Source organism: Neomonachus schauinslandi, chromosome 5 (genome assembly GCF_002201575.2).
Source record: "Neomonachus schauinslandi chromosome 5, ASM220157v2, whole genome shotgun sequence".
In the NCBI taxonomy this organism is placed as follows: domain Eukaryota; kingdom Metazoa; phylum Chordata; class Mammalia; order Carnivora; family Phocidae; genus Neomonachus; species Neomonachus schauinslandi.
In genome coordinates, this window is record NC_058407.1 from 166,991,208 (window position 1) to 167,013,764 (window position 22,557).

A 22,557-nucleotide genomic window follows, 5' to 3' on the forward strand; every position below is an offset into this window, starting at 1 on the left:
GCAGGGAGGGAGGGGTGTAGTTAGGTGAGGGGCTTCACAGGGGGGCGTCCCTGGAAGCAAGGAACCCCAGGCACTGAGGTGCTTTCAGGCTCAGGTGTGAACGACTGATAGTCAACTCTTCTTGAGACCCCTTTCGGGCGAAGTAGGGGCACCACAAAAGGAAAGGCGGGAGGGGAGATGAGAACCCCTTCCTCTTCCAAACTCCAGACCCGCAAGGAGCTCGCGGACGCCGACGCTCATATTTAACACCCTGATTATGCTAATTTAAGCCCGCCCCGCCCCGGAGGCCCCGCCCCTCGAACGGCCTCTTGGCGGCGGAGGGGCGGGATCATGCTAATGAGGCCAGTCGAGCCTAGCGAACCGCGCGGGTGGCTCCACCGAGCCGGGGCGAGGCGGCGGCGACTAAAGCCATGGCCGGGGCGTTGGAGGGTCTGGCCGCGGGCTTGCACGGCCCGCGGGTCGTCCCCAGCCAAGACTCGGACTCAGACACAGACTCGGAGGACCCGAGTACCCGGCGCAGCGCGAGCGGGCTGCTCCGCTCGCAGGTCATCCACAGCGGTCACTTCATGGTGTCGTCGCCGCACAGCGACTCGCTGACCCGGCGGCGCGACCAGGAGGGGCCCATGGGGCCCGCAGACTTCGGGCCGCGCAGCATCGACCCCACCCTCACCCGCCTCTTCGAGTGCATGAGCCTGGCCTACAGGTGAGGGCGGCTCCGGGGCCCGACAGCCTAGACCCTCCGTGGCGGGACCACGCGCTGGGGCCCCGGACACCCGACCCGGCCCCAAACTTTGGTCCCCGGCTGCTCTCGGAGACTCCGACCACATCCTGGACACCCCTCTGCCCCGGCCCCGAGCGTCCTCCCGCCCGGGGCCAGCCCACCGGCCTCCGCCTGGAGTGCGCACCTCCAGGTTCCCGTTGCTCGCCACCTTCACTCCCTCCTTAGGGCGCGGACCGCCTGCCCTCCACCTTGACCGCCATAGGCCCACCGCGGGCCCCTCTCCCCGTCCCGACTCCTCTGCCCCCAAAGAAATGCCAGGGCATCCTTCGCGCTCCCAGGACCCTAAGCTATCCCCACCCTCCACTCTGGGGGCCAATCCACCAGACCACCTCAGCCCTCCGCTCCCTCCCCAGCAGACCCGGCCCAGACCCACGCCAGTCCTGCGCCCTGGCGACACTCCTCACGCCCATGATTGTCCGGACTCATAGCCAACGTCGTTCGAAACCCAGTCTCTCCTCCACCCTGCACTCCCCAATTGCCGGGACACCTGTTCTTGACCTGCTAGATCCAGGGTGGCGAGAGAAGGGTGCCGCGGGCGGACGGGGGAAGGGGGGGAGCTGGCAGAGTTTCCCAGCGGTCGCCCGGCAGGGGGTGCAGAACGCCGCGTGGGGGTTGGTGCCCTGGAGGCCTGGGTTCGCCTACCCCGGTCGCCACCCACCCGAGGCTGAGCGCCTAACGCTGCCTGGGACCCTTGCTCGGCGCGTCGCAGAGCGCAAGGACCGCGCCCGGCCCTAGCCCCACGCCTGTGTCCTAGGGGAGGGCGCGAACCCGGGTTCTGGCCCAGTGCCCTGGAGCAAAGTTCCCAGGAGCGGAGGGGCCGGGATAAATTATCAACTGAAAACCATAGAGGGGAAAGGGGGATGGGCCGGCCTTGATCTTTTCTCTGTGCAAATATTCCTCTTCCTCTGCGGCGCCTCCTCCCCTTCTGAGAACCACTGGATACAGAACGGCCCTCGAGGACCAGGAGCCGGAGCTGCGGTGGGGATTGCGGGGGTGTTGCCCACCCCCAACCGCGGCAGCCTAGCCGAGACCCCATTGGCTGGAGGCGATGTAACCTTGGCCCACATGCTCTGGCCCCGGGCCCAGGTCATGTTGCAACCTGATCGTCCAGGGCGCCAGACCGATGTGGAAAGTTCAAATTCCCGTCCCTTTCTTCCCTCCCCCCCCCCCCCCCGCCCGCCTCCTGGGACATCATGGGACAGACTGGGAGAGGGCATTTAAGGTCTTGGTACACCGGATGTGGGCACCCCTCCTCCCCAGACTCTCCCAGGGCACCCCATTTCTCACCTGCTCCCAACTTTAGCTTCCTGCTCTATACCACATCCCATCCAACCTCAAACCATGGGTGGCCAAAGGGAGGGGTTCGGGGGTAGGGGCAAGATTGGGGCTAGGGCACACTCCAAGAACTGCCCCCACTAAGAGGCTGACTAGAATCTGATGTGACCCAGGCGAGCTGGGGAGGAGAGGGCTGTGCTTTCTCCCTAAACACCCAGAATATTCTGTCTCTGTCGGGGCCCAAGTGCCAGGAATGGAGGTGGTTCAGTACTAGAGGAGACTTTGGCTTCCCCCTCTTCGATGGAGGAAAAATCTGAGGTTCAGACTGGGACAGTGTTTTAGCCCTTGAATACCCCTGATTATAGGGGTCCCCTGGAAGGGAGAGTATTGGGGAAGCCAGGGTGACCTGAGAGAGTGACTGGATGGGAAAGGACAGCAAGGCAAGGGGTCCAGAGGTGCTTGACCGGAAGGACAGCCTGTGGCTGCCTGGCCGGCTTTCATCCTCAGCAGGGCAGTGTGGAAAGAGGGAGAACTTCCCTTCTAGGAGGAGGCCCACAGTTCACGATTCTGTAGGTGGAAGCCCCAGGGAGACAGGTGCTGGAAGTTCCAAGAAAACACTCGTTCAAGGTCAGAGCTGGCTAGCTATGGAAAGCATGGCCTCTGGGAGACAGCAAGGAGGACTCTGTCAGAGAGACTCTTGGGGAATTCCTATAAGGTAGATTGGGGATGGGAGAGCGGATGGGGGGTCGGTCGCGCTGAACTAAGAGTCCTAGGTTTTCTCCAACCCATCCCCAAGATTCCCAGACTTTCTATTGGTCATAAGAAGCCCTTGAACCCTAGTACCAGGCTTTTTGCTCCCGGCTGGGCCCCTCGCCTCCCCTCCCAGCCAACAAGCCCGACACAGACAAAATGCTTTCCTCCTAGGCTTGGATGTTGTCACGGTCTCATCTCCTTGAGCACCGCCTTGGCCACACACATCATAGCCTCAGCTGGGAAACGGAGGGAGGGCAGGCAGGCTGGGCGTGGGGAACTGGGTGACCAGAGCGGGCTGGGAGGTTGCTGGGATACCGGCAGGGGCAACGAACTCAGGAGTCCCCCCCAGGTGCCACAGAAGAAGCTGGCCCGGGACGTATCAGTGTACCCCATCCCTGTCTCCCTACTGGACAGATGGTGTTTATCTAACTTAGGAGGGAGGGGGCCAGCCAGCAAGCATGGGCTATGTACTCTATTTGGGTAATGAGGCCGATGGTACCCTGGGGTGGCAGTCCTCCCCACTCCCTATCCCAAAACAAACACAGGAGCTTGGAGACCAGAGAAGAGAGGGGACCCAGTGACCCATGCACCTAAGGGGCTGTAGTAGTCAGATTGCCACTCACCCACCTCTTACCCCCAAGATGAGGGAGAAGCCTTGGAAGAAAGCGGGCCTGGGGTTCTGAAAAACTCAGCCTTGGGGCCTCAGCTTCCCATGTGAGCAAGGGTTGGAGAAGGTGGGCCAGAAGGGACTGGTATACAGCCCTGGCTTGTGGACCATGAGGATGGAGGGAGAAGAGGGGAGCCAGTGGGGGTCTGAACCCTGAGCATCTTGACTTCCTGGGTCAGCTCCTTAGGGGTGGTTGACTTGGCCTGTAAGAGTTGCTAGATGCTGTCCGGGCCAGTGGCGTCACATCGCAAAGGGGAGAAAATAAGGATCTGGCCTGGGTCTCCCCCAGCCTTTCTGAAGTCCTTACTGCCTTGGCACATCTTGACCTTGAGAGTCAAGCCCCTTACCTGTCTGTGTAAGGCCCTTCCATCTCGTGGATTTGATTGACGGCTAGGATTAGGGTCAGGATTAGGGGTCGGGATCAGGGTGCTGCTTCCCCACGGCACGTGCCCACCACTCCACCATCCCAGCTGCCTTCCTTTGGAGCCCGATGGCTATTGTCTTGCACACACCCCTGAGAAGGGGCACACCTTTCCAGCTCAGCCCAGATCGCCATCCTGGGATTCCGGAGTGGGCAGGCGCCAGAAGGGCAGTGAAAAGACAGAGGCTGGTTGCTTGGAGGCCACTTCCCCCCACCCAGGAACACCTTCCCCATCCCCTAGGGGCCAAAGGGGGCCAGTGAGACTGGTGGAGAGAAAGCCATAGGGCCTGAATGAATCTCCACCATGTGGCCTTGGGAATGTCCCTTCACCTTTCTGACGCTCAGTTGCCTTCTGTAAGAAATGGGTCTGAGAACCCGCCCTAGCGGGCCTACAGACAGATGTCTGTGGGGCCACCGGCATTATTGTCTTTAGGACGGAGCTGACAAACAGGTTTCAGCCCTGGCTTTAGTTCTGGCGGTGGGTGAATGAGCAGCTCCGGCCAGAGAACACAGGGGCCCCTAGCAAGGACCTATTCTGAAGGTCTGACTCTCAGGGTAGGAATTTCAGGCAGGTTAGAGTGAGGAGCAGGATTTTCGGGGTTGGGGAGGAGACCCTCAGATGGCCCAGCATGGATGAATACCCAGTGCATGGCAAGAGTGGGGAGCCAGCCCTGCAGGAGCAACCCCCCCTGACCCAGCCCTCTCCCTCTGACAGTGGCAAGCTGGTGTCTCCCAAGTGGAAGAATTTCAAAGGCCTCAAGCTGCTTTGCAGAGACAAGATCCGCCTCAACAACGCCATCTGGAGGGCCTGGTACATCCAGTGTGAGTGGGCACCACGGGCCTCACCAGCAGGGGGGCTGTAAGTGGGGGGCACCCAGGAAACCCCCATGGCCCTTAGGGGCCAGCACCAGCATCTGACCCCCAGAGGGTCTAGGGGAACGCGTTCCAAAGGGTGCTCTCCACAGGGACCGCTAGGCACAGCAGCGGTCACCCCTTGGAAGTCCTAAGGTGGGCAGAGATTTGGAGGGCAGTTCAAGACCCTTTCTGCATTCCATCAGCCTAGTCAGTGCCTCACATGGCAGGGTGGAAAGAGGTGCTAGATGCTGTCCGGGCCAGTGGCATCGCGTCGCAAAGGGGAGAAAATAAGGATCTTGCCTGGGTCTCCCCCAGCCTTTCTGAAGTCCTTACTGAACCGCCAGCAGGTACCCGCATGGAGTCTGGGGGGGCAGTGCGGCACCCAGAGAGGCCATGTGGTAGAGTGGAGGGGGCTGCAGACTTGGGAGTTGCCCAGAGCTGCTTACCTCCCCAGTCTCTGCCCTTGCTGGCTGTGGAACCGCAGGCTGTGTGACTAACGTCTCTGAATCTGTTTCCTAATAAGGCCAACAGTCCTACTTTTCCTGGCTGGCCTGGGGATAACAAGTATGAATGGGCCCGGAGCAAAGCTGGTGCTGAATAAATGATGGGTGAATCTTTTTTTTTTTTTTTAAGATTTTATTTATTCATTTGAGACACAGAGATACAGAGAGAGAGAGAGAGAGAGAGCATGAGCAGGGGGAGAGGCAGACGGAGAGGGAGAAGCAGGCTCCCCGCCGAGCCAGGAGCCCGATGTGGGGTTCGTTCCCAGGACCCGAGCCGAAGGCAGACGCTTAACCATCTGAGCCACCCAGGAGCCCCCATGATGGGTGAATCTGATATGCCCTTGAGAAGGTCACGGTCATTCATTTTGGGATTTGAGACCCACCCACCCTCCATGGCAAAACAGCCGAGGCTGAGCAGCCTCAGACCAGTCCACCCTGGGTTGGGACCTCGTCCGGTGCAGCCAAGTCCTGCTACAGGATCAAAAGCTACCCTGAGCTGGGAACACACAGCCCAGGAGGGAACATATTCAGTGTTCTCTGTCCTGGTCCCCTGGATTCCATCCAAGCAGAGAGAGGGAGGGTTTTCTGGTTTCCATTTATCTCTGGTGCCCAGTACTTCATAAACCATCTTATTCGAGGCTTCCTGGCAACCCTGGCAGATAGGTATTATTACCCCCATTTTATGGATGAGCAAGTAAGGCCCAGAAGGCCAGTAACTTGTTCAGGGTCATGGAGCATAAAAGGAACAGAGCTGTGACTGGCTGGAAGTCCAGGGCTCTCCTACTCTGAGCCCAGAGCTCCTTTCGCTGCTCCCAGCTGGCTGGCTTCCAGTCCTCACCTGAGAACAGGTAGGATGGCTCACCTGAGAACACGTAGGACCAGGACCTACCCTAACCAGGAGGCTGATAGGCCAGAGGGAGTCACTGCCACTTTCCCCACCGCCCCGCTCTCTCTGCCCTTCCCCCACACAGCTGGATGGGATGCAAACCCTTCTCTGCAGAAGAAATTGCTGATGCTACCCAGGGTCCTCACCCAGACAGGCAGACCCTGGTCTCTGGCTATTGCCTGAGTTGCTGGAAGCACCTGGGTTCTGTGTCAGACAGAGAGGGGGGTTGGGTCAAGTTCTAGGATGCCCCTTCCCACCAAGCTGTGTGACCTTGGGAAAGTCTCTAGTCTCCCTAGATAAGGATCACTCATCTGTAGAGAGAGAATAACGGTAGGTGCTGCTCTGAGGCTTGCTGTGAGTTTTTAGTGAGATCATTCATATCTCAGCACAGGGCCTGACACACACAACGGCTCCCCGAAGGTGATAATGTTATCGTGATAATAGCAACAGCACATGGCACACCCCTTCTCCCCGAGCACTGAGGGTTTGAAGGTGGGCTTCAGGAAAGGGAGGGGGGAACAGCTGGAGGGCTGCCTGGCTCATCCCCTTTGTACCTGCCACCCCTCTGCAGGCTCCTGGCCTCCAAGTTCCCCTCCTTTCTAACACCCCCAAATCATCTTGGTGTCCTCTGAGCTCCCAGAGCACTGTGCACTTCTCATGGGCGGGCTCCCCACCTTGCATTAGCTCATGTTACGTGTGTGCTTTCCTTATCTCTCCAACTAAGCTGTGAGTGCTCTGATTCGCCTGCGGATTTCCTGTCCCAGCATCTGTCCCAGCTCAGGTGCAAGGGGCTAGGTGGCTTCCTGAATGGATGAACTTAACGGTGTTAAATAAAGCCCGCTCCAGCCCCAGGAGCCACATGGTCACTGCCCTTCTGTCTAGAGCACAGGGTCCCCGGGGTGGGGGAGGGAAGGTCCAGCCAGGCCTGCTCAGACCTGACCCTCTGGGGACCCTAGTGCTCATGTCCTCATCTGGGAACCCAGGGCAGCTACTCTTTGAGACCCTCCTTACTCTCACCCCCTGGGAGTTCACACACCCAGGGGCCCATCCCTTTGTTTTCCAAGCCACGCTCAGCCAGCAGGACAAACCTCTTCCCTAATCCCATGGGGATCGTTTTGGAGACTGTCCTTTAGGACAGAACTTTGTAAATGAGGCTGAAGATCCCGATAATTTCATGTTTGGGTGGTCCCCCTTGTCTGTTAATTGTCCCAGAGGAAGTTTGCTGAGGACTGAGGCGGGAAAAGTCACTGCATGGGGGTCCCAGGGTCCGAAAGCCCTACTGTGTGCCAAGCTCTCTGCCAGATTCAGGGATTTGAGGCTAAAGGGCAACAGCTCCTACTTTTACTCCTAGCAGGGAGGACAGCATGCAGAGAAATGGCCAAGGCCAAGTGGAGAGCCAGGCAGATAAGACTGCAGGGTTTCAGAGGAGAGAGGGCTTCCTGGAAGAGGGACTGCCCTGGGCTCTCCTGACGGGTGGGCAGATGTGGGTGAGGCAGAGGAGGGAAGGGAAAGGCATTCCGTGAAGAATAAAACCCGGGGGGGGGGTGGGGGGGGGGGGGGGAAGCTGTTTGGCTTCAAGGTGGGGCCTGTGAAGGAGGTCACTAGACCCCCGGTGGGGGGGGTGTGTGTGACTAAGAATATGGAGGGGAGGGGACAGTGGCAGAAATGCCACATATCCTCGGGAGTGAGACAGGAGTGAGATGATTAGTTCACCCTTAGAGAGGAATGCTGGGGGTAGATGGGCAGTTTCTGTGGGGGGCAGTGTTGGCTGTCCAGAGGATGCACAGGCTTGGGAAGGACGTTTCCAAACATCTGAGACGGTCAAGTTTTGGGACATCCTTTTTTTTTTTTTTTTTTAATTCCCCCCCCCCCCCCCCCAAGTTTTGGGACATCCTGACAGAGATTCTATGGGCAGGTGAAAAATATCTGCAGCTGGAAAGGGGCAAGATGAGAGGGGTTTGGGGGCACGCCTCGCAGAAGGGCCAGTGAAAATAGTCAAGGAGGCAGGAGAACAAAGGGTAGGTTCCCTGGCCGAGGGAGGAGGGGGTGCTCTGCATTGAGGTCCAAGAGGTTGGGTCCAGGGAGGGTAAGGGCCTTGGTCGAGCAGTGGGGGCAGGTGCTGGGTCACAGGAAGTGAAGAGGAGACCAGGAGGCATGGAGTGGAGGTGCTGATGACAACTATTCTAGAACTGGGGGCAAAGCAGAGGGGTGAAAGGGAAGAAGATTAGCTTGTTGGGGTAGCAAAGGAAGGGAAAGTTTGGGAGGTAAAGGGGAGCCTGAAATGTGTTTATGGGCCCCGAAGAAGGAGCCTGGGGAGGGAGAGATTGGACTGGAGATAGGGAAGGGAGTGGAGGAGGTGGAGAAAGGGCTCAGCTAGGTGGCCTGAGAGGACAAGGGGTGGTTCTGTGGCATCAGATTGGGCAGTGCCGAGGAGCCTGAGGCAGGAGACCAAGGGCTCCAGGCCCTGGCCTGCCAGTCTGGCCTTCTTGGAGCAGCTCACTTCCTGTGGTCCCACAATCCCATTCAGCAAGTGTTGCCTGAACACCTACTGGGCTCCCAAGGGAGGCAGAGGAGGTGTGGGAGGTTCCTTTCACAGGGTCCCGTAAAAGAGGGGGCTCTGGGGGTGCTGGAGCAGGCAGGAAGGCTTCCTGGAGGAGGTGGCACTTCTCTAAGCATCAGAAGCCAAGCAGGATTTCATAGTGTGGCACTTGAGTCCCAGTCCCCTTGGGGCGGGAGGTGAAGGCGCCCGGTACCCCCCTGACCTGGCCCCCTTCTCTCAGATGTGGAGCAGAGGAAGAGCCCCGTGTGTGGCTTCGTGACCCCCCTGCAGGGGCCTGAGGCTGATGAGCACCGGAAACCAGAGGTAGCTGAGCGGCGGGCCCTCCCGGCCTGCCTGCCTCCCTGCCGAGCCCGGCCCCTCCCTCGGGTCTCTCCCGGCGCGGGGCAGGAGGGGCTGGCCCAGGCGCGGATTGGGTGAGGGCTGGGGGTCAGTGCCCGCGGTCTCACTGAGCCCCCTCCTGGTCCTCCCCAGGCCGTGGTCCTGGAGGGCAATTACTGGAAGCGGCGCATCGAGGTGGTGATGCGCGAGTACCACAAGTGGCGCATCTACTACAAGAAACGGGTCAGTGGTGGGAGGGAGGGGGGTCCGGGGGGCTGCGGACCACTGCCTCTCTTGGAAGAGCCGGGGCGGGACTCCCCTCGACCGCCCCACCCCGCCTGCCGTTGAGATCCAGGCTGACAGCGCCACCGTGTGGCCCAGAGTCTCCTCGCCGCCTCCTTACCTCCCAGCGCGGAGGAGCTCCTGAGGGGAAATGGGGAGCCCTTTCGTCCGGGGGAGCTTGTGAGTAGGGGAGGCCTTGGCGGGCACTGATGGAAGAGGGACAGGCGATCCAGTGTCCACCACTGTGTGTTCCTGCAGCTCCGTAAATCCAGCAGGGAAGGGGACCTCCTGACCCCAAAGCAGGTGGGTGCTCCCGGGACCCAGAGAACTGACAGCTTCCCTCTAGGTGGGTAAGGCGGTGGCCGGGCGACGGTGGGTCACGAAGGCAGTGGGTGTGGCCGCTGTCCTCTATTGATCGAGCCATTCTCCCCGGAGGAGGGGGAGCCTTTGAGCGCAGCGGTGGGAAGACCCCAAGCCTTCCGGTTAGCCCAGCAAGTGGTGGGAGGCATGGGGGGAACAGAAGTCCCCAAGAACTGGGGTTCCGGGCAGGAAAAAAGTATAGGGGCCAGGAAGGGGACCCTTATCTGTTCAGCAGGCCACCCAGCTCTGTCTGCTGGGGGCAGTTGTCAGAGGCCAGTGGGGTGGCCATAGGCCTTCCAGGCAGCAAACTGGGTCCTCCAGAGAGAGGTGAGGAGGGCCGTGCACACACAGGCTCCCGACCTGCTGACCACCTCATCCCCCAGGCGTGGGCCATACGGAAGGGCGAGGGGCAGTGGGGGACCCCTGTGTCCCTCTCGTGGCTGCTGAAGGCTCTGTCTCCCTAGGCGGAAGGGGGTTGGCAGCCACCAGAGCGATGGTGCGAGCAGCTCTTCTCGAGCGTGGTGCCCGTGCTGCTGGGGGGCCCGGAGGAGGAGCCCAGCGGGCGGCAGCTGCTGGACCTCGATTGCTTTTTGTCCGACATCTCCGACACGCTCTTCACCATGACGCAGCCCAGCTCCGCGCCCCTGCAGCTGCCCCCTGAGGACGGTAAGGGCCTGCACCTGGAAAGCGAGGCCTGCGAGAATCTGGGCGGCCAAGGGAGGGTGGCCAGGGGATGGGCGGCCCCCACTCCACCCCGCCTGCCGCTCCTGATGGCACCCCTGCCCCCTCCAGCCTACGTGGGCAATGCTGACATGATCCAGCCGGACCTGACGCCCCTGCAGCCCAGCCTGGACGACTTCATGGAGATCTCAGGTGAGGCAGCGCCCCCTGTTGGGTGGGGTTGTAGGCCGGGCCAGCGTGAGGAAAGTCCCCGGATGACCACGGGCCCTCAGGTCCATCCCAGGCGCCTCCGGGAGGACAGATGGTCTAAGTGATTTCTGAGGGCCCTTCCTGGTCTCCCTTTGTCCGGACTTGGGATGCAATTGACGTGGCCTCAGGTGAGAGCAGGGCCAGACTGGGCACCTGAGCAGGCGCCAGGGCCCAGGAAAGTAGGGGATGTTGGGAATCTCAGGAGAGAAAGGGACTTTGATTTGTTTGGGCCCGTTTATTATTTACATAATTCCCTTTAAAAACTATTAAAGAACATTCCAGGGGCGCCTGGGTGGCTCAGTCGGTTAAGCGTGTGCCTTGGGCTCAGGTCATGATCCTGGGGTCCTGGGATCGAGCCCCACCTCGGGCTCCCTGCTCAGCTCGGAGAGTCTGCTTCTCCTTCTCCCTCTGCCCCTCCCCCCAGTCGTGCTCTCTCTCTCTCTCTCTCTCAAATAAATATAAACAAATAAAATCTTTAAATAAATAAAAAAGAACATTCCAAACATACACAGAGAGAGAGAGAGAGTGGTTCACTGAAGCCTCCTGTAACCATCACCGACTTCAATATGTATCAACCCTTGACCGATCTGGTTTCATGGAGGCCTCACCCACTTCTCCTTCCTTAGTGGTTTTTAAGAAAATCCCAGGAATTATATCTTGTAAAGCATTTTTATTTTTTTATCTCTTTTATTTTTTATTTTTTTAGTAATGTGTTTCTGTGCCTCCCTCTCCCTGACCCTAGGGCTGCTAGGTCACTGGTTTCTTGTGTCCTCCCGGAGATACCCGTGTCTGCATGAGCACCTGCGGACAAATGTCTCTTTTTGTTTTCACAATAGACTCTGCCTGACATTGCTTCCTTTACTTAGCTTAGATCCTGGAGACTGTCCCCGACAATCATACGAACAGGGGACTCTGGACCCTGTTAGGGGTCGGGTAGCCATAGAGGCTTGGCCTGTCTCAGCCCAGGCCCAGGGGGTAGGAAGGGGGTTTCTGGGATAAAGGCTTAGTTCCCATGACCCCTCCGCTTCTTCTTCATAGGGTCCTGGCCTGTCAGTCAAGAGGTGGGGCGGGCACCAGGGAATGAGGAACCACCCCCACCCCTGCCTCAGCCCTGGGCAGGGTGGGGGCCGTGGGGGCAGAAGTGTTGATGGCAGAGCCCAGGGAGCAGACCAGTCTGGGAGGGCAGTGGTCCTGTCTGGGCACACGTACCCCCGCCACAGGTAGGAAACCGCTTCTTGCCCGGACTCCGCCAAATTGGGGGCTAGGAAGCCACTTCTTTCAATCCAGGGTGGCTGCTGGGGGGCGGTGAGCATGGGCAACCAAAGGTAGGGGATGTGGGTGATGCAGAGGAGGTGGCTAGTGTGGCCCCCTGGCGCTGCACACACAGGGAGGGCCGGGAGCACCAAGGCCACCAGGGCTACTGCCTCGATTGTCCCCCAGGGCTCCTCACTTGAGAGGAAACCCAGGGACGGGACCGGAACTCTACCGAGGGAGGGGGCTTGGGGAGGAGTGTTCAAGGAAGGGGAGGGGGATTGGAGTAGGAGAGGGTCTCAGGGAGGGGATATAGATCAATGGGGGGACAGAAGCTGGGGGGGACTAGGGCTCCGTGGGTGGCCGGCTAGGGCTACAAAGCAACTTCTCTCAAGGGGGAAGGGACAGTTGAGGGCAAACTATGGCAGGGGGGGTGGTGGTGACTGGGCTCGGTACCCCATGAGCCCTGCAGAGCACTGGGGAGGAGGCAGCAGCAGTGAGCGGGGAACAGGCCCCCTACGTGGCTCGTTCTAGAGCCTAGGCCTCAAGGGGCCTAGTGATGAGGCCCACAGTCTCTCGGGGCTGGGGGGATAGAGGATCAGTGACCACTCACCCTCTGCCACCCAGTCCCTCGGTTAAAGGGAGGCAGTAGGACAAGAAGATCCTTTCTGATCAGGTGGTCAAGAAAGACCCACATGAGCGCGTGCAAGCTCACACACAAACACACACACAAACACACACACCCGGGCACAGAGCCGACGTGCGCCTGCAGAGGGCCTCACATCAAGGTAGGCACACACGGACTCAGACGGAGCTACAGACACGGGGACACATAGCAGAGATGGATCCTGCATGAGACCACACGCTGACACCCACAGAGCGACAACCTTCCAGTGACACATGGGCACCAGACTCACATAAGATGCACATACAAAGTTTAACTCCATCAGGCTCCGGGTTGGGTGTGGGCTTATCTGTCCCGTTCCTGGGTCTCCTTCAAGGTGGCCTTTGGGAGAGAGGCCTGACCAGCTTCCCTGGCTGGGGAGCCAGGGTCTTGGATGGGCCTTGTGTGGCTGGGTCAGGCCAGACCAAGAGGCCTTGGGAGCTGGTTCAGACCGAAGGCTGGTCAGGGTCAGAGAAAGGTGCCCGGAAGGGAGCGGGTGGGCGGGTGGCGCCCAGGCCCGGGATGTGGTTAGGCCACAGGCAGCTGCTTCCCAAAACCAGAATAGCCTGGGGCTTACACAACCCGCACCTCAGACAATCTGGCTGCCCCCTCCCGGCCAGCTCTTTGAGGCTTTCCAGCCCCCCCCACCCCTGCCCCCACTCTGAGCCCACCCTCTGACCCCTGCTATGACCCCCTTAGTCCTTCACCCCACTCCCGGGCTCTACTTTTGAGGCCCCACTTGACCTTCCAACAAACCAACTTGTCCCAGACCCACTGACCTCCTGACCCATCTCACCTCCAGCTCACCCCTTGAACTCCCATCACCCTGGGGCTCTTCCCTATCCCAGACCTCCGCCCCGTGCACCTCACCCCTTTCCCTCACTGGCGGGCTCTATTACCCTGCCCCTTTCTATGGCCCCAGCAGAGTTGGTAGCAGGAGGGGGAGAGGGGAGGGCCTGGGCCTGGGATGGGGAAGGGGACCCCATGAGCCAAGTGTAAGGTCGGTGGGAGGACTATTTCCCGGGGTTCTACTCACACCCCGACCCGGCCTCTGCTGTCCAGGGTGCAGGCCCATCCCACCCGAACCTCTGTTGCTGCTTCCCCTGAGTGAGACAGAAACTCTCCCAATTTCACAATCTCCTGTAGAAGCCCCCCCCGCCCGCCTCCCCCTGATCTCACTGCCAGCCAGGCCAGCCCAGCCTGGGGACTGGGCACGAGGCCCACTCTCCTCCCACTGCTTCCAGCCACGCCTGGCCTTATCCCTAACTGCCACCGCCTTGTATGTCTGAATTACAGATTTCTTCACCAGCCACCGCCCCCCACCGACGCCCACGCCCTCACACTTCCCGGAGCCCCCCAGCTTTGGCCCCATGGCTGACCCTTTCTTCAGCAGTGGGATCTTGGGCTCAGAGGTGCCCCCTGCTTCGTCGGGTGTGACCCACCTCTCAGGGCATAACCGCCTGCAGGTGAGCTCCCGCCCCCACCCCACTCAGCCCTGCCTAGCTCACCTGCCCCTGTCTGGGAGGTAGGGTGATTCCCGAGTACCCAGTCCTGTGCCTGGTCGACTGAGAGGGACTGGAGGGGGAGAGAGACCCCATCTCTGCCCTCTGAGAGGGAGCAATTCAGCTCAGGAGGAAGGACCCTTGTGAAGCAGAACTGGACCAGGTGGTTATAGAGGGGAGGCTGAGGGCAGCGGCCGGGGGTGGGGGGAGGGGCAGTGGAGAGGGGAGGGCATGGAGGAGGACACCACCCAGGACCGGGTTGCTTATGGAAGGCTTCCTGGAGGAGGGGAGGTTCTGGGCTTAGTGAATGGGTTGGGTTTGGACAGAAGAAGAGACTGATAGAGGGCAAGCCAGATGAGAGGAGAAGCACAAAGGAGCACACGGAGACAGGAAGCTCAGTGTGAGTGTTTAGGACACGGTGAAGCTGCCATTTTGGATGAGGAACCCGCAGCCGCAGGCTCAATTTGGAGGTCGCCTCCCTGCTGCTCTGTCAGACGCCTTTTCCTTCTGTCCTCAGACTGTTCAGGCACTCTTGTAGTTCATTGTTGAGAGGTCTCTTCAACTAGACAGCGAGCTCCTCGCTGAAAGAGCTAACTAAGCCTTGCTCAGGCTTACCTGGCACAGTTCAAGCACCTGAGCAGCACTGGCTAAATCGTTGCCCAATGACTGAGCTAATGAGCCAGTGAGTGAGTGTGTAGATGGAGGGGTGTGTTGGTGAATGGATAGATGGGTTGTAGTTGAGGGTGGTTGCTTACATGGGTTGGTGTCCACATGGGTAGGTGAGTGGTCGGTTGGATGGATGGGCTGTAGATGGATTTGTAGATGGATAGTTTGGTGGGTCAATGAATAGGCTGGTGGCTGAAGAAGTGGCTGGTCAGTGAACAGATGGTGGATAGGTAGAGGATTATGGATGGGTTGATGGATGAATGAAGTAGAGACGGTCAGATAGATTGGTGAATGGGCCAATAACTGGTGGGCTGGTGGAGAGATGGGTGGATGAGTTAGTTCGCAGGTGAGAGCTAACAAATAGGTGAATGGAGGACGGATGGGTTAGTGGATGGATTGGTGGCTGGACGGAATAATTAATCTGGCAAATGAAAAGATGGGCAGGAAGACTGATACTCTTTCTCACGCCTAATTTGTGCATACGTGTGTTCCAATCCCTCCCCTCATTAGACTGCAGTTTCCCTTGGTGTGTGGGTGTGGGTGGGGGGAGGGACAGCAGGGATCATTTCTTCTATCTCTCCCAGTGCCCAGTCCGGAGCTCAGCCAGGTCAAGAGGCTGCCGGGGTGGCTGCCAAGACCAGCTCTCTCCCCTGCTCTGTCTGTCCCCCAAGCAGGCCCGGAGCAGCTGCCCTGGCCCCCTGGACTCCAGTGCCTTCCTGAACTCTGATTTCCTCCTTCCTGAAGACCCCAAGCCCAAGCTCCCACCTCTGCCAGTCCCCCCCCCCCCCCCCCCAAACCCCCCCCCTCCCCAGGGGCCCCGCCCAGGGCCCCGGCCCCCCCCCCACCTTCCCTCCCATGGCTCCTCCCCCTGCTCTGCTGCCGGAAGAGCCTCTCTTCTCTCCCAGATTCCCCTTCTCCACTGTCCCCCAGGGCCCAGGAGTGTCCCCACTGCCTGCTCCCACTGCCTTCCCACCCACCCCACAGCCGGGTCCAGGCCCGGCCCCTGGCCCCTTCCCCATAGACCTTCTGCCCTCAGGGTATCTGGAGCCCACATTTGGGCCCCACTTCACAGTGCCCCAAGGCATGCGGCCCAGAGGCAGGCCCCCCACCCCATCCCCTAGAGGGCGGAAGCCCAGCCCCCCGACTTTGGCCCCTGCCATTGCCAACCCCACCGTCACTGCCGGGGGCAGCAACCCCTGCCTCACGCAGCTGCTCACAGCAGGTGAGATGGGGAGAACCGGGTCCACAGAGGGGAAGGTGGGGACCTCAGATGTGGAAGAGGGGAGCCTATGGGAGTAGAGGGTGAAGGTTTAAGGGGCAGGCTCAGGCTCAGCTGGGGGGGGGTGGAGAAGTGGGGAGGAACTGGGGACATGGGCCCTGAACGCAAAAGGGGAGTGGGCTTTTTTGGAGGGGAGGGAGGGGGTCTTTGGAAATGAGGGGGTTGAGGCTGGCCCCAGTGGCCCTCACACTTCTGCCCATGCACAGCGAAGCCCGAGCAGACCCTGGAACCAGCACTTGTGTCCAGCACCCTCCTCCGGCCCTCAGGGTCCCCGGTAAGATGGCGGGCACTGGGAGGTGAGGGGGGACCCAGGGCTTCACCCCAACTCTCCACCCTTCTCCACTCCAGCAGGAGACGGCCCCTGAATTCCCCTGCACCTTTCTACCCCCGACCCCGGCCCCCACACCGCCCCAGCCACCTCCAGGCCCGGCCACACTGGCCCCTCCCAGGCCCCTGATTGTCCCCAAAGCGGAGCGGCTCTCGCCCCCAGCGCACAGCGGTAAAGAGGCTTGCAGGGCTTGGGGGACTCCAGGGGGTGGAGGGGAAGGAAGAAGGGGGGACTACATCTGAGGCCAGGATGAGAGGGACAGGGCAATGGGACCCTCTCCCCTGTGTCGGTCTCTCTGTGGGTCTGTCTGTCCCTGCCACAGGTGGTGAGCGGCGGCTGTCTGGGGAGCTCAGCTCCATGCGGGGCCCGGGGACTCTGAGTGTCTGCGTCTCTCCCCCTCAACCCATCCTAAGCCGGGGCCGTCCAGACAACAACAAGGTGGCACCTTTCCCTCACCCCGAGATCTGTTTGCTACCCCTAGGCCCTTCCATGCTCCTTCCTAGGCTCACCCCACTGTCTGCCCCCCAAGACTGAGAACCGGCGCATCACCCACATCTCTGCAGAGCAGAAGCGGCGCTTCAACATCAAGCTGGGGTTTGACACCCTGCACGGGCTGGTGAGCACACTCAGCGCCCAGCCCAGCCTCAAGGTGAGCCCCCAGCCCAGGCCGGCACCCCAGAACCGCAGGGCTCCTTTGTCGACCCCACCCCCCACCCCCTGCCCCGCTCAAGACCAAATCTCAGGACCCTCTGGACACCCAGTTTCCTCCTCCCACCCAGTGCCTCAGTGGGCCCCAGAGTGGGGCCACCTCCAGCACCTGAGCCCACCCTGGTGATGCCTGCAGGTGAGCAAAGCAACCACGCTGCAGAAGACAGCCGAGTACATCGCCATGCTGCAGCAGGAGCGCGCGGCCTTGCAGGAGGAGGCCCAGAAGCTACGGGACCAGATCGAGGAGCTCAACGCTGCCATTAAGTAGGCGGGGGGCCTGTGGGCGCTGGGGCCAGGGGCATGCTGCGCGACTCCCCAGCCCTGACCGGCCCCCTGCCCCCAGCCTGTGCCAGCAGCAGCTGCCTGCTACTGGGGTGCCCATCACACACCAGCGTTTCGACCAGATGCGAGACATGTTTGACGACTATGTCCGTACCCGGACGCTGCACAACTGGAAGTTCTGGGTGGTATCCTCCCTCGGCCGGTGGGAGGTGGGGGTGGGGGGAGCGCGGCAGCCAGACAGGCCAGGCAGGGGCTCTGAGCTGCACCCAGGGGAAGGGACACAGGTTCTGCCCCCTCCTTCCAGGCCCGTGGCATCTTAGCCGGCAGGAGTACCCAGTGATTCGCTGGGAGCAGAGGGAAACTGAGGGAGGAGCCCCTGGGTGAGGGGACCACAGCCCTGCCCACAGAATGTCCCAAGGGGAGTTTGGGAGAACCTCAAGTCTGAGTCGCGTGAGCGGGGTGGCTCCTGAAGAAGACGTGGAATCTCTCACTCCCTTACCTGGTCAAGCTCTTGGCTGAGCTGGGACAGGAAGCTCAGGGACAAGGGATAGCGTAGCCCAGAAGATGGCATAGAGGGGCCGGGCAGGCTGTGGCAGGATGGGAGGGTGGCTGCAGTGGGAGGCCTCCAAGTTCAAGGTGCCACCGTGGCCGGGACCTTCCCGGGGTTTGGGCCAGATGTCAGGGCTGCACATGAGCTGGGTGAGGGTCCTGGCTGATCAACAGGCCTGCTCCTTGACCTGAGCCCAGTTCAGCGTCCTCATTCGGCCTCTGTTCGAGTCCTTCAACGGGATGGTGTCCACTGCAAGCTTGCAGAGCCTCCGCCAGACCTCCCTGGCTTGGCTGGACCAGTACTGCTCCCTGCCCGCTCTCCGGCCAAGTACGTGAGCCACCCCCCTGCCCACCAGAATGTCCAGGAATGTCCAGGAAGGTCCACTCTGCTCAGACCAGAGGTCCAGCCTGCTTTCAGAATAGCCTAAAGTTTTGGCCATCCCACCACGTACCTTGGATGGTCCTCCGGCCTCCAGGACACCTGCAGACAGAGTCCTGAGAAGGGCTGACGGTCCTGCCAGCTAGTATCTCTCCCTCATCCCTTCGTCTTCAGCATCTGGAGGAAGGGCCTGGACCCCAGGAGGTATCTCTCCCTCTCTCTCTCTCCCATTCTCTTTCCCCAGCTGTCTTGAACTCTCTCCGCCAGCTGAGCACATCTACGAGCATCCTGACAGATCCAGGCTGTATACCTGAGCAGGCCACACGGGCGGTCACAGAGGGCACCCTTGGTAAACCTTTATAGTGCTGGCCAGACACTGCCACTCACTCAGCGGCCCCGGGGCTGCTTTCCCTGGACGTGGGCTCCAGGGACAACTTCTGGGCACTCCCTTCCTGCCCCAGGCCCTGGCTGTCCCCTTGCCTGAGGGTCTGGCAGGGCCCAAATCTCTTCCACCTCCTGAAAGCCAGGAAGAGCTACGTTCTAGTCGCTGCCCCACCAGCGACGAACACTGTGACCTGGGGGACTCGTGCTCACTCTTGGGACCTCCATTTTCCAGTCTGCAAAATGGGGCTGGAGAAGCTTCAACCAGATGATGATCCCAAGGCCTTAGCAGCTGTGACACTTGGAGCTGAAGCTGGCAACTCAGGGAGCTTGGAGGAGGAAGGGGGATGATCCTGTTTCCTTGCCTCCCCCACCTGCTTCCCGCCTCCCCCGGGTAGGACACAGGCAGAAAAGGAGGTTCCCACTCTCTGCTCCTTCGCTGGTTGCCCAGTGTGGGGTGGGGTGCTTCAGGATGGCATCCCTGGGTGAGGCCAGGAAGGTCTGATCCCAGGAGAGAGCAGGGCAGAGGGGTAGCCAAACCAGGGGCAGGCATCTTGTGTGCGTGTGGATGCGTGTGTGTGGATTTTGTAAAGAATTCTTGCCAATAAAACCAAAAACTGTTGGGGACTGTCAGTGTGTCTCACTCTGGGATGGAAAGAGAGCCAGCTGGCAGTGGGAGGTGGCCTTGAAAGGACCTTAGCTTTTCCTCTGAGCTGGAAGCCACTGGAAGGTTTTGAGTAGAGGTGGGACAAGGTCAGATGTAAGTTCTTAACAGAATCCCTCCGGGTGCAAAGCCAAGAATAGGCCACAGTGGGGCAAGGACAGAAGCAGGGAAGTCAGTTTTAAGCTGTTGCTATCATCCTGGTCAGAGAGGACAGACACTCGTCCTGGAATTCCTCTCTCCATGACCAGGAAAAGGTTCAGAAAGGCTTACCACCTTCCAAGCTGGAAGAGGGCAGAGCCAAGCCAAGGAGTAGAAGGGACAGGGCCCTCCTTTGGAACCATCCAGAAGGAGAACAGCCACTGGGGGTGGTGACCTCCCCATTAGGCGAGATGTGCAAGCGGGAGGGGGGGCGGCCACTTGGTTGGGATGTCTTAGAAGGAACTGATACTTCAGATGGGGAATTGGGGTGAGTGGCCCCAGTATTTCATTGATTCTTTTATTGAGCTTTGAACAAATCTTTTCTGAGGGCCCGCTGGAAACCAGACGATGGTCTTGGTGCTGGGGATTCTGTTCGCTGCTGGATCCCTGTCCTCATGGGGCTGATTCAAGCCTCTTACATCTCAGGACTTCCACAGATGCTTCTGTAGCCATTGACTTCCCCTCATTTGTGTGGAATCACAACACAGATAACAATACTAACTACACACTCATCTAATGTTTACTCTGTGCCAAGCACTATTTGAAGCACTTTATGTATGTATATGAACTCACTTATTATATATTAACATCTACCTCTAAGGGCCAGTTGTGAGGATTTCAGGGTAAATATATATAAAGTACTTACAACAGTGACTGGCATAAAGCACTCTATAAGCGTCATCACGGGCGCCTGGTTGGCTCAGTTGTTAAGCGTCTGCCTTCAGCTCAGGTCATGATCCCAGGGTCCTGGGATCAAGCCCCGCGTCGGGCTCCCTGCTCAGTGGAGAGCCTGCCTCTCCGTCTCCCTCTGCCTGCTTCTCTGCCTGCTTGTGCTATCCATCAAATAAATAAAATATTAAAAAAAAAAAGTTAGCGTAATTATTTATAATCCCCATTTCACAGATGAAAAGTTGAGGCACAGAGAGGTTAACTAGCCCAGGGCTGCTTGGTTACTGTCTGACTCTAGTCTCTGCTTTTACCCAGCTCTCTCTACGGTGCAGGGAACAGGTGCACCCAGGCCTGGAGGGCTATCTGTTGCTGCAGACAAAGGTTTGAAGTGGCTGAGAGGTAAAATCCTAACGGTGGGGGCACCCGGGTGGCTCAGTCGTTAAACGTCTGCCTCCGGCTCGGGTCATGATCCCAGGGTCCTGGGATCGAGCCCCACATCGGGCTCCCTGCTCGGCGGGGAGCCTGCTTCTCCCTCTCCCACTCCCCCTGCTTGTGTTCCCTCTCTGGCTGTGTCTCTGTCAAATAAATAAAATCTTTAAAAAAAAAAAAATCCTAACGGTGTGCTCTGCTGTTTTTCCCCCATGCACACCCTCCCAGGAAGGTCCCCATAAGACATCCCCTTGACCCCCCTTGACCCTGTGTCCCCCCACTAGATGCCACTTTTCCTTGAGAGAGCTATCTGTACTTGCTCTCCCTCTCTCCTCCCCTCCCACTCACCCCATCTTTGGTCTCCTCCTCCCCACTTCCACCCCAGCCTCACCCCTACACTGACTCGCTGTTACTAAGGTCACTTGACTCCCTCATTGCCAAATCCAAATTTGCAGTGCTCTTCCTGCCTTCCCCTGGGCCCTTGGATCTCATTTTTTTTTAAGATTTTATCTAAGAGAGAGAGCACGAGCAGCGGGACAGAAGGAGAGGGAGCAGCAGACGGCCCCCCCGCCCCACACTGAGCAGGGAGCCTGGCGAGGGGCTCAGTTCCAGGACTCTGGGATCATGACCTGAGCTGAAGGCAGACGCCTAACCAACTTAGCCACCCAGGCGCCCCAGCTTGGACCTCATTCTAGAACCACCCTTTCCTCATGAATCCAGAATTCTCTCCAGGCTCTCCCTCCTCCCTGACAGTGCCTTCCCAGGGCCTGCTGTGGGAGCCTCTTCTTCCACCTGACCCTTCCTGGCCCACTTCCTTCTTACTTTGTGGCAAGCCCCAGGTAACAGCATTCCCTTTGGCCTCTCTGCCGAGGATCCACTCTTCTGGATCTGCCCTGCTTTGCCCCTGGAGCTACAAAAGCACATATCCAACTGCCACCCTAACCCCTCCCTTCTGGATGTTTCACAGCTCCCTTTACCTCGAAGGAACCAAAACAGAACTCATCATTTCTTTTTTTTTTTTTTTTAAGATTTTATTTATTTGACAGTGAGAGAGAGAGAGAGCATAAGCAGGGGGAACAGCAGATGGAGAAACAGGCTTCCCGCAGAGCAGGGAGCCCGATGCGGGGCTCGATCCCAGGACCCCGGGATCATGACCCGAGCCAAAGGCAGATGCTTAACGACTGAGCCACTCAGGTGTCCCAGAACTCATCATTTCTGAGACCATAGCCCACAGTCTTCCTCCTCAAAGCTGGTCCTCTTCGTGTTCCCCATCCCCAGGAAGGGTGCCACCATCCAGACACTTACACAAGCTGGAAACAGTCATCTTCAGCTCCTGTCAACATCCCACTGCCCTGTGGTACCTGTATCAAGGTATCAAGGCCTGGCCAGGTGACCTCGTAGGCATCCATCCCCACAGCCACCACCCTGGTCCAACAGAACATCCCCTTCTACGTATAGTCTTGTATTAGTTGGCTGTATCCCTGACAGCTGCTTTTCAAACTTAAACGTGCACTTGAATAACGTGCTTTAAAAAATCTTCACGACCAGACCCAGTCTAGACCAATTAAATCAGAAGCCTTCCGTGTGGAAGGTTCGACCACCAGCATTTCTTAAGTGATTCCAATATGCAACCAAGGTTAAGAACCACTGTAAGAAGATGCTTTGAGCTGCAAATAACAAGTGTCTGGAGCTCAAGTTAGTTAAATTGGTGGATCTTTTTTTTTTTAAAGATTTTATTTATTTATTTGACAGAGACACAGCGAGAGAGGGAACACAAGCAGGGGGAGTGGGAGAGAGAGAAGCAGGCTTTCCACGGAGCAGGGAGCCCGATGTGGGGCTCGATCCCAGAACCCCGGGATTATGACCTGAACTGAAGGCAGACGCTTAACGACTGAGCCACCCAGGCACCCCTAAATTGGTGGATCTTAAACCGTACTATGCATCAGAATCACTTAGCCAGTGGGGCTTTTTAAAATACAGATTGCCGGGGGACCCCACCTCCAGAATTTCTGAGTCA

General features: G+C 59.0%; 1 protein-coding gene across 1 annotated transcript; it reads left to right on the plus strand.

Moving 5' to 3' along the window:
- Positions 1 to 347: 347 nt before the first annotated feature.
- Positions 348 to 19,205, plus strand: MLXIPL (MLX interacting protein like). The gene is given in 18 exon segments (XM_021700497.2): positions 348 to 703; positions 4,613 to 4,719; positions 8,922 to 9,004; positions 9,173 to 9,262; positions 9,560 to 9,604; positions 10,126 to 10,327; positions 10,454 to 10,534; positions 13,803 to 13,972; positions 15,349 to 15,480; positions 15,482 to 15,896; positions 16,160 to 16,227; positions 16,302 to 16,452; positions 16,604 to 16,719; positions 16,811 to 16,930; positions 17,126 to 17,253; positions 17,333 to 17,456; positions 18,019 to 18,148; positions 18,444 to 19,205. Coding segments are annotated over 18 exon segments (2,574 nt in total). The 5' UTR covers positions 348 to 410; the 3' UTR covers positions 18,563 to 19,205.
- Positions 19,206 to 22,557: the final 3,352 nt, after the last annotated feature.